Here is a 12,200-nt window from a genome sequence, read left to right as displayed (position 1 = left end):
AATAATAAGAATATTTCAAATAATTTTTGTTAAATAGAAGTAATAAGAGACACATAAGAGTATCAATAGACACTTTTAACTTGCTAGTGTCACCTAATGATTGAGACTTTAGATAACTTGTACAAGGTTTTAGATTCAATCTAAGGGTGTTTACGAGTTGAATTTGATTAAATTCATTATCTAACTCAATCAAAATTTTACGGGTTAGATATGATTTGTGCAATTCTTTTCAAATCCAATCCGATAATAAATGGGTTGGAATAATTAGGTAAAAAAAAATTTAAAATATTTTTTAGAATAATAATATGTTTTGGCCTAAAGCTTTGTAAGTATATAAGAACTAAATGTAAAAAAAAAAAAACAAATTGTGAAAATATTTTACTAATATAATTAATGATTTTACTACTAATAAAATATTTTTATTTTAGATAGAAATAAAGTATGATATTAGCATGCGGAAACATAAATAAAATCATGACAAAGATAAACACAACAATTTAAAAAATAAAAAAATTGGGTGATTTAATTTAATAATTTAATAAACTATATGAGTTAAAAATTACTAATGTGTTTTATATTTAATAATTAATTTATATATATAATAAATTAAATTATATGATATGAGTTGGATCGAATTAAAAAAAAATAAAATCAATTATCCTACTCACTCATAATTCAGTCTTAATTGAGTTAGATTGAATTTGATTCAAACACTTTAAAAATCTAACCCAATATTAAATTAAGTAAGGAGTAGACTCACACTCATGAACACTCTTAATTCAATGCGTTTTTTTTATAACGTAAAAAAAAAGACACTATTAAATTAAAGACAAAAGTTAGATAAAATATTATATGTATTGTTGGTACTTTTCTCAAATCAAAATCTATTTTTTCTTAACTGTTAATTATTATTTTCATCTCAATATATAAGTGACAACAAGATGAAATATCAATTTTAATTATAAAAAAGAAAAAAGTAACCATAACAATACCTATGATGCTAGTTTTTCGAATTAAAAAAGAGTATTTTATGACCAGCAAAGTTTGAAGTTAGCACAAGGAAACGAAGTGACCAATTACAACTTGAATTCTTGCAAGAAGAAACAAAAATACCTGTAGATTGGACCGTACTTATACTCGTCTTTTATAGATAAATACATATGAAAAATATTTTTAAAAAAATTGTAATTTATAATGTATTGAGGACTACCAAAACTAATCTAACATAGAAAAATTCAATTGCAAAAGGGCTAAATTTAAAAATATTGAAATGGATTAAACTTTGCTATCTGCTAACTACTCCACTCTGGATGTTCCTTGAGAAGGTTATGTTTCGTTCATTAGTTACCACTATGATTGGCATAAATTTAAAAAATAAGAGCTCTAAAGAAGAATAAAACAGCATGGACAGACGAGGAAGATAATAAAATAACAAAAGAATCAATCCCCAGACACGTCGTAATATGATTGGGTGTTTTGTAGCTTTGGGAGACAACACTGTCAGACTAACATTTTCTATTTCCATTTCTTTATCTTCTTTAGAAATAAGAAACTACGTATTATACAATAAAAAAAATATCTTAATACATTATGATGCACAACTGTTCTGTCCGCAGTACTACATTCAAAGCATCTTTCTAAATTCTAATTATTAAATCACACTAATCTTCAGCCCAATAATAGATCTTCAATAAAAAAATGCGTTTATGACTGCAACCAATAGATGTTTAGGTATATTATTCATATAATAACTCGGTAATAATTTAATTATATTATTTTTATTGTATTAATTATTTTATATTTTATTTCATATCTTTTATTTTTTATTTTTTATCGTACACTTTTCTATACTTTATATATAAATACAATTTCCTAAACTCACAAAAGTCAGCCTAGTAATAAGAAATTTAAATAATTTACATAAGTCTAATATTGAAACATCATTATCATCATTGTGAAAATATATATATATATATATATATATATATATATATATATATATATATATATATATATATATATAATTTCTCTAAATCTTTTGCTAAACCCTAAAAACTGGATTTTTCCTAACAGAAAGAGATTAGTCAAATATTTTAAGTGTATCTTTCCAAACCTGAACTCCACTAGAAACCCCTTTTCCTATTCACAAGTAAATAGCAGAAGTTGGTGAGATTATAAAGCTCTATGATTCATTGGGCCTAGTCAGAATCTCACCACTGCCAACCTGGGATTCTTTTGCTGCTCACATATATTAGTTAAAAATTTGTGTTTTCTTTAATGGGGGTCGTTCTAACTTCTTCTAACCTCTATCTACCCTCTGGGAAATTTTCTATTGTGTATAGTAAAACTTATTAAAAAAAATGTAAAAAAATTGGCACAAAAGCTTCTGTTTTTGGTGAATTAAAAGAAAGGGGAAAAAAAATCAAGAAATGCCAGAAGTTATGGTTGACCATGGCTCAAGTTAACCAAAAAATGTCCTAATCATTTCTAATTAGACTTTTGAGACAAAAGGGAGACCCCATTAATACAGCTGGTTACAGCACAAGTGAAATCATATCCACCAGAATTTGCGATTTAGCAAGGTTAATTGACATGACCTTTTACGAGATTTTAGTGAAGATCCACGAAAATTCGTAGTGGATTGATGTGATGTGCTAATTATTAACGGGCATACGCTAACCAATGTTTTAGGACAAACAAATAATTTCTTTTTACTAGAAAAAAGAAATATCTATTATCTAATATCTACTATAGATATAAAATATAGAATTTATTTAACATTTATTTTAATGCCAATCATTAATATAATTTTATCCTTATAATAAGATAATAATATTAATAGGAAGCGAGAGAGAGACAATGAAAGCTGGTAGAAAATCTTTGTTTAATTAGCGATATATCTTACAGTTGGTGCCAGAATAATAATAAGAATTTGCACCAGAGAATGCAGAATCGGTCCTAAGATTTTACAGTGAATAATTGTAAGGGGGAATTTTTTTTGAAAAAGACCTGCCCCAGAAGATAAGAAACTGAAATCAGGGGGGGGGGTAAAAATTGAGAAAAGAAAAAGACACAAAAAAAAAAGATTCTCCTATTGAATAGATCTAATAGTAATAATGGCTTAATGATAATAATCCATGGGGTTGTTGGAATTAAATGTTTTGTTGTTGTATCAGCAGTCTTCCTAATCTTCTGGGCTTCAATTCAGGCGTAATGAAAGGTGAGTCCTTGCTGATCAGAGCTCAACTTTCATCTGTGGTACATTATTTGAACCTGCTTATTCCAAAAAAGAAAGAAAATAATAAGAATATGAATAATGTCAATTTTGTTGGGCCTAATGAAAATGATATTTCATTAACGTGTCAATAATGCGTGACTTTTTTGATCAAAAATAATGCGTGACTTTTCTTCTTTATTACCGTTGAAACTCGGGGATTGTATTGGTGTTTTTCTGTTAGCTGCTTGGCCAAACCCCATCTGAACAATGGTGTGGAGATCGTCCTCTAAGAATGCTAATGGAAACTGAAAAATCATTAGACATAAGAGTTAGTGGAAAAAAATCAAAAAGTTTAATTTCTATACAGTAAAAAAATTTGTATTGTCAACCAATCAAAATTATATTTTTTAGGCCAACCAAAAATTGTTAGTATTACTTTTGACATAATCATTGTAAAAGTCAATAAATTAAACATACATGATAATATGTGATTGGATATCTCTAGATACACTATATTTTAAAAAAATGTTCAAAATCAAAAATAAAAAAATTCTAGTAATGTAATGAACTTTTTTTCTTTCTTTATTAATTTGTAGAGAAAAGTAGAAGAAGCTTATAATTACCTGAGAGCCACCATCATTAAACACATTTAGGGGTGGTAACTGCATGGCAAGGTTTTGGCACAAAGAAGTATCTAATGGGTCCACTGAGCAGTGGGTCACCGATCTGTTAGGTATGTTATTATGGGCAACTGGGTTGTTTTGCTGAGGCTGGTGCCCATAAAAGGTTTGTGCTGAGGAATCTAATGGGAATACTGCATTTGGGAGTGTTGCCAAAGAATTGTTTGACTGGAATACCTGAAATCATCAAAAGACAATGAACCCCATTTCAGGAATCTTCTTAAAGAAACTAAAAAGCAACAAATTTGCTAAGGAGAAAAAAGAAAGGTGAACCATATAGTATTTGTCTAATCCAATAAAACTTACATCTTTTGAAATAAGATTCTCAATACTAAGATCCATCCTTGTGTTAACAGAAGCCAACTTCATAGACAGGAACTGCCATCAGGGAGAAAAAAAAAGAAGCATAACTTAGTGAGCAAGAATACAAACACACACATGATGACAATCATTTGGAGAATTGAGATGCTTATTTGCTAAGATTGGTTACCTCAACTTGACGCTGCAATGACTGAACATAATTTATAATTTCATCTAGCATAAGTGCCTTGCCAGTGACCTATAAAGAATAAATACCAAAGTTAGTAAAAGTACTGAATTTTACATTTACCAACACAACACAAGCCAATCTTCTTTGGATTTTAACTTTATCTGCATATACCTTATTGCAACCTGGTACAAGATCTTGGAGCAGCTTCATCCTCTCACTGATTTTCTCCCTCCGTACCTATTTCAAGGTTAATAAAATGTCAACATGAAAGCTACATATAGTTTTGGTGCAAAGTGTCATTAATAGGAACCAAAAGCACTTAATTCTTACACGTTCTGCAAGACTATGGCTGTCAGTGGCTTGGCCTCTTCTTGCTCTCACATGAATGTAATCTTTTGGTGGCTCGGGAGGTTTTGAGTTACTTTTGTTCTGTTTCTCTTCCTCTGCTTTGGACTCTTCCTCAACCTTCACTTGGCCATTTTCATTTCCGTCGCCCTCATTTGGCTTGCTGCGCTTTGAATTTGAATCCTCACTACCTTCAACACCCTGAATTGAAAAGGACACCTTTGAGATTTCAAAATTGCCTTGCAGAATCAAGGTTTTAGAAAACAGTCCTTGATTACATCAGCCGCTGGAACATCAAGAAATGGGACAAAACTACGACTGTAACCACAATTTAAAACCTTATGCAGAATCAAAAACTATCACAAAATGGGAGTTTGTCTTTAAAAAAGTACTCTCTTTTTCCTTGTTTACCTTGGTAGGATTAAAAGAGTTTGAAGTTTCTTTGGCTTTGCCTTTCGAAGAAGCTTTTCTTTTCCTGGAATTCATCATATCCTGTGAAGTTTTCACCCCAATTTCCCCATTTGGGGCTTGCTCAGAAATTGTAGATTCCTCTTGAGAATTGGCCCCTTCCATTTTCTCCTGCTCCTGATGAATTGCTGAATTCTTGTTCTCTTGGGCACCCATTTGAGATCCAAGTGTTTTGAGCAATGGACTACTTGAGACTCTAGGCAACTTCCCACCATGTTCCATTGCTGGTGCAGATCTTTGAGCCAATTCAGCATTGTTCACCCCCAATTGGACACTCCTATCATTGAAACTCCTGCTGCCAAAGCAAGAAAACTTTGCAGCCCTCTCAGCAAAGCCAGGATCAGCTGAGAATTCAGCCACACTGGAATTCAAAGCCATTGTTGACTTCCCTCCTCCCAAATTTGCCAACCTCTCATTCACCAAACTGTGGACAATGTTCACCTTTGGAGGGGAGCTCAAAGGGGTGCTGTAGCATGAAGTGTAGGTGCTGTTATTGCCATTACTATTCATGCAAGAAGATGCCACAACCAAAGGGTGAGGAGAGTGTTGTGGGATCTCATCAGAGCTCCCAATAGGTCCCAATTTCCCCACCAATTCCCTGATGATGAAATTCTCATTGGACTTGTTGTTGGGGTTGGATGATGCTGCTGGTGATGAAACCATTGAACTCAGTGCTGAGGAATCAAAATGGTGAAGGCCATGATCTGCCGTTGACTTGTCCCAATTGGGGTTGTAAAAGCAATCTTGGGTTTGCTCAGGGGCACAATTCATAACTGTTAGTTGAATTCCCATGTTTGGGGGTGAGAGTGATTGCCAAGAGGGCACTGAAGAAGGATTTGGTGGTGAAGGTTCAAAGTGAAGAGGGTGTTGTTGTGTTTGTGACACCCCAGAAGCCAGAAAGAACTGGTTTTCCATCTTTTGTTCAGATCAAGGGGTGGTGGTAGGCACAGGAAACAAAACAACAGAAAGAACTGAAATTGGTAGTTTGTTAAGGTTTATTATGTATGTCTCTGGAACCTGAAGCAAAATGATTGTGATTTTGGGAATTACATTAGGAAACAAGGGAGAGGATTTAAAGGAGTAGCAGTAGCAATGTGGCAAAGTGGGACAACAATTGGAGAGATTAATGAAGAGGGTTGATTGGGTTGGAGTTGAGAAGAGAGAGAGAGTTGGGTGTGAAAAGGGAAATAGAGTGTGTGTCTGGTAAATTAAAAAGCTGGGAAAGATTGAGAGAGAAGGGAAAGAGGGGGGAAGAGAACAAATTGGAGTACAATGGGGTTAAATAGACCCCAAAAAGAAGAGAAAACACTGTTTTGACCTTTTCTTTTTTTAAGTTGTTGATGGCAATGGTATTGTGATATGTCAATGCTACAGTAAAATAAACAAAAGTCAAAAACTCTTAACAGAAGAAAATAGAAATGTATTTATTATTAATATCTTCTTTTCTAGTTACCAAAATTTTAAGATTAAGGTATCTCATACAGAAGGAAAGAATAGAATTTACAACTTATCTAATATGTACAAAAGGTTAGTTTTTATAGATTGTTACAGTTTTTTTTTCTTATATTATCAATAGCTTAAAATTATTCCAAATATGAATTTGGATAAAATTATTACAAAAGCAATCATATGGTCATATATAACCATTTATGATTAGATAAGAGTATAAAAGAAGAAATATTTATACTCAAATTAAGTCTGTAAAAGAATTTAAAATATTAAAAGGAGTAAATAGTTTATATTGATAGTATAAATTTTTTTATAATATTATTTAATCATAAATCATAATATATAATAAATTTGTACTTTAAAAATTAGTTTATTAATTATAATTTTTGTCAGTAGATCATTTGAAATTTTACACTAGTAGTGTATAAAAATTAAACTTTATTAACTAATATTGGTTAATAATAACCGGTAGTAATTTATGTTTCTTCATAATTTTTTTATAAAAATTAGTCATGACTTCCAAGTTCCAATGGTATCAATATCTTGATTTATGCTAAGAAAAAAAAACGATTGAAAATATATAACATTGAATTAAATACTTGTCATCTCGTCTTTTTACATATTTTTTTCTATCTTATTATCATTAAGTTTCCAAATAGAAACGCTTTTTTTTTACAAAAGGAAAATCAGAAATATTATAGAGATATTTTTCTAACATTAAACGGACTCAATTAAAACAAAAAACGGAATTTAAATATATAGGTATATAATGCTATTATTTTATTTAAAAAGTTGAGGAATAAGAATATAAAGTTTATATAAAATATTTCCTTTTTATATACTATCGGGTAGAGAGGAGGAGTGAGTGAGCAATTATTAACTATTACTACCAATTTACTAGTAATTATAGTTTGTTTGTTAGTTTTTTTTTTTTTCTCTCTCTCTCTCTATATCTGATTTTTAAATGGCATCTCTCCCCGCAAAAGACGGAGCAGGGTGTTGGCTGCCCGGCATTGGACGTCGGAACACCAAAATGTCTCCTTTCCTTTTCTTCAGACACTACACTTTTCGGGGGCCATCTAATGGAAGCCAGGAAGGATCGACAGCTCTACTAAACTTATTATAATTTTCTTCCTTTCTTTTATTTTTTTTTTTCTTTTGCTTCCTGTTTGGTTTTTTAATTTGATTGTATGTGTTTGTGTTTGTCTGTTTGGAAATAGTATATCCTTAGTATTATTGTGGATTTTTTTTTTCTCTTCATAAATATTAAATATGTTTTATTTATCATAATTTTTTTCCTTGTCTAAATTTGACTGTGCGTGTAATGCTATTTACTTCCGATCAAATATTACTTTAAAGAATTTGAAAAGTTAGATTGACAAAAGTAAATTGTATGAGACACCACCAATTTATTGTAAGCGTCAATTTTTTTTAAGGTTAAATATTAATTTCATCTTGATGTGGATATCAGGCATCACTCTTTTGAAAAAAAATTCAGCAATCAAGCGGATCAAAATACTGGATTAATGAGTCAAAGATCAAATTGATGAATGATTTATTAACTCGGTTAACTTAGTATAAATTAAAAAATTAAAAATATAGATAATATAACTAACAAAATATAATCAATTTATAGTCTATATTTTTACATTACTTAATTATGTATCACTAAAAATTATTTTGTTGGATATTATCACTAAATTATTAAGAAATTTTTTGTTATTTTCTAGAGCTAATTATAAAAATTGTTAAATGGTCATGAGCAACAATAATGAAGATATGTAAAATATATAAATATTAAATCATATCAAAATCAAAATAATAATTATTAGTTATTATATATATTTTTTTATCAAGATCAAAATAATATTGTAGGAGCATATTATATGCTAGTATTTAATAATTAGTTATTAATAGTTTAAAATGTTTTAGGAATTATAAAAAAAAAGGAATTGCAAAAAAAAAAATTATCAACTAGGCAAATCCGTTTTGATTCACTGATTTTAACTAAACCAAGCTAGTCAAGTTGGGTTGATCTGGGTCGACTGCATTTTTAGTCCAATAGCTTAACCGAATTGGTTAGACAGTCCGATTTTCACAACTATGTGAGAAATAGAATTCTGGTCAACAAAAGGATGGAAACGATGCAATGGTTCAAGGTTTTTCTAGGCAACCTCAATCATCAAACACTAACTTTACTCCATGGAATTTCGACACCATATAAGTGGTCCATATAGACCCCATCCTAACCATTTGGGGAGTTCCTTAGGCTGACCCTACAGAAGAAGTGTAGTTTTGTCAAAATAGATGAGTGTGGGCATTAAATTACCTTGGTCAAGCCCTGACCTATGAAGGAGTTCTCCTTTCATCTATTCTATAGGTCCATTCATGTTAGCCCCACAATTCCTCCAGCACTGAGATGAGGATCCTATCTACAACCTCTCAACCTACATCTCTACTTATATGAGTATGCACCAACTATGCACATACAACACACCAATGGAAGATTTCATTTGAAATCCTCTCGGGTCCTAGATACAACACCTCGATATCAGCCATCTCTAATGGTTTGACTTATGGGTCCTAATAAATCTCACCTCACTTCGAATTCCTTGTTGTCCTAAATACAACACCTTTGTACCCGTCATCTCTAATGGTCTGACTTAAAGGTCCAAGTCTTAACAACAACAATCCACAACAACCATCCATCTCGTATATATTAAAAGGGTCAACTAAACCTTTTGGAAAGTAATTTTTTGTCACTTCAACATCATTCGAAGTTAAAAACATAGGGGTATGGACTTGGGTAGATATCCAACCAAGCAAGACCCTAGGTTGCTTTAGTGGATCAAAGTTTTGGCATGGAACTCACCCTCTTAGAGCTACCATTCTTCTATCAAATTTTATCGAAAGAACATAACTACTTAAAAATATATAGTGACGGTTTCAACACCAAAATTCATATGCATATCACACACATCATCATCTGATCAAAACTTAGTCATCTTACCACATGCCAACTAAATGTGCATTAGTATACATACAACATCACCTCATAAATAAATGTACTACACTTGTATAGTCACTTATAGAATTCACAATTCATCTAAAATCACCTTCTTCATAGAAACATCTCAAACAAAGGGAATAACCCTTGTTTCAAAAGTGAATCACATAATATCATCATAAATTAACTTTACTCATTTAATTAAAAGTTCATAAAACAAAGTTAATCTCATGATATTGACTGAAACTAGCTTTGAACCTTTTCTAACTACTCATAAAACTAATCAATGTCTCATTTTAATCACCCTAGGAAACCTATATCAATTTCAAAAAAATAAAACTGTACTTGATATAGCTAGCTTAAGCTTGACCATAACTGACAACTTAAGCTAGAACAAAACATTATGTTCTTAGAAAGGGGGTGTTTAAGTGACAAATTAAGTGGTAGTTGTGAGCCTCAAAGCACAATTTTATTCCCTAGATTAAGTGCTCAACATGTTCCAACTTAAGCTAGGGTCTTGAAATGCGAAAAAAAAGCAAGAGTACAAGCACTCTAATACTTTACAAGGTTCTCAATTCTCAAATCATTTTTCATACATCTCGTTTTATGGAAATCAAAGTAAAAAAATCAATAGTTTTAGCCAATAAAAACACATCATAATTCAAAGGAAAAGGTTCCTACCCACTAAGTTGAGATCTTCTTGAAGGAGAAAACTAAAGGAAGGATCTTGAAGCTTCAAGGAAGTTCTTTCCTTAACTATTTTTGCAAGTTCAACTAGAAGAGGATCTAACCAACACTAAAATAAGCTCTAATCAAATTTGGATCTACCACTCAAAACTTTGTCATACCCATCTGCTAGCCTCTTGGTGGAAAGAGAGAAATGAAATAAGAGATCAAAAGAGAAAAATAAAGGTGTTCGCCTAGCAATAATTAGTTAAAATGCTCTTGGAGGGAGAAAACAAGTCTCCTATTGTGTAGAACTTCAAGCCTCTAGCTCAAGAGATGAGAGAAACTTGGAGAGAAAGAAGGAAAGAGGAAATGGGGAAAGAAGACTATGTTTCAAGCTTTTGAAGCTTGTGGGGTGTGTTTTTGGGAGGTTTCTTGGGCTTTTTCTAAATTGCCTAAGGTTTTCTCCAACTTCACCCACTTCTACATGATCATAAGCTCATTAATGAAGCCTAAAGCTCACACAAATCACTAACAACACAATATCACATAACTTTCATGCTATTTTTTTAATTAGTTCATTAAATAGGGTAAATTTAATTTAAATTTTTCTTGCAATGTTAATCAAACACTTAACATATATTATAAAAAACGACAATATTACACTATGAGCTAAAGTCTTCAAATGGAATAGAAAAAGATAAGATTGCCTGCCACATAAGATTAGAACTCCACATGGAAAATCATGTCATCACCATGACATCACTTAATGAAACTTGATGACAAAGACTAAATATATCATGAATAAAATATAGGAATTAAGATCAGGCAAAATTTTGTTTATACGAAATCTGCCAAAAGTTAAGAGAAAAAAATATATTTTATCCCATATTAAATGATTAGATGAATAATATTTAATATTTACAACGAGTTAATGAATATAGTAACTTGATTCTCACTCATGCATCATATATTAAAATTAAATTAATATATTAAAATTTTAATTAATTTTAAAATATTTATTTTCTCTTGAAATCTTTTGATCTAATAATTAGATGGATAACATTTATTATATATATATATATATATATATATATATATATATATATATATATATATATATATACAATTATGTATAATATTTTTTAAATCTTCTAATAATATTTAATTTTTTTTATATTGAGTAACATATACTCTCTTGGTAAGTATTGAATATATTTTATATTTTAAGGACATAATATATTTACTATATTATTTAATATTTTCTTTATAATCGTTGAACACTTAGATTAAATCATCTGACACAAAATTGTTTTAACTTAATCAATGGTCTGTAATTTGGGTTCTAGGTATGTAACAACACTAAATATTTGAAGAGAAAACTTTCCTATTTATACTAGTGATCTTTCTTGACTTAAATATAATTGCCTTTGGTGAAGAATACATTTGGTTTATACCAAATAATTTACTTTCCTTATAAATAGTAACAAGAGATTTGTAAAAAAATAAAATATTATTCAATTATAAATATAAATTTACGAAAACATAAACTTCATGTTAAATTTTTTACACATTAAAAACGGTTTAAAGAAAATTTGGATAATTTACATGAAATCCTATGTTTAAACCTCGCTATTGCCATTATATAATATAAAAAGAAGCAAGTATTACTATAAGAGGTCAAATATGTAGTAATATTGATTAATATTTTTTAGAAATGTACATCAAATTTTATTCTCTATTAATAAAAATGAAATTAATTTCATTTCTTAAATAATATTAATTTATTCCCTATACTAAATTTTATAGGTATTAAAATTGAATTTTGGTATATTCTGAAGAATAAAACATGTTTTACCATTATTAGTAGTAGTATAT

At 30.1% G+C, this 12,200-nt stretch overlaps 1 protein-coding gene across 1 annotated transcript; it reads right to left on the bottom strand.

The window, feature by feature from the left end:
• Positions 1-2,867: 2,867 nt before the first annotated feature.
• Positions 2,868-6,479, bottom strand: LOC100801233 (transcription factor bHLH62). Its single transcript, XM_003547728.5, has 8 exons — positions 5,144-6,479; positions 4,718-4,933; positions 4,559-4,624; positions 4,388-4,456; positions 4,204-4,275; positions 3,841-4,074; positions 3,420-3,522; positions 2,868-3,273 (listed from the first exon to the last, which is right to left on the bottom strand). Exons 1-8 carry the CDS (start codon positions 6,113-6,115, stop codon positions 3,236-3,238), a joined length of 1,770 nt encoding a protein of 589 aa, XP_003547776.2. The 5' UTR covers positions 6,116-6,479; the 3' UTR covers positions 2,868-3,235.
• Positions 6,480-12,200: the final 5,721 nt, after the last annotated feature.

This window comes from Glycine max, chromosome 16 (genome assembly GCF_000004515.6).
Source record: "Glycine max cultivar Williams 82 chromosome 16, Glycine_max_v4.0, whole genome shotgun sequence".
NCBI lineage: Eukaryota > Viridiplantae > Streptophyta > Magnoliopsida > Fabales > Fabaceae > Glycine > Glycine max.
The sequence above is the reverse complement of the archived record's forward strand: the minus strand, read 5'-3'. Positions and strand labels throughout refer to the sequence as shown.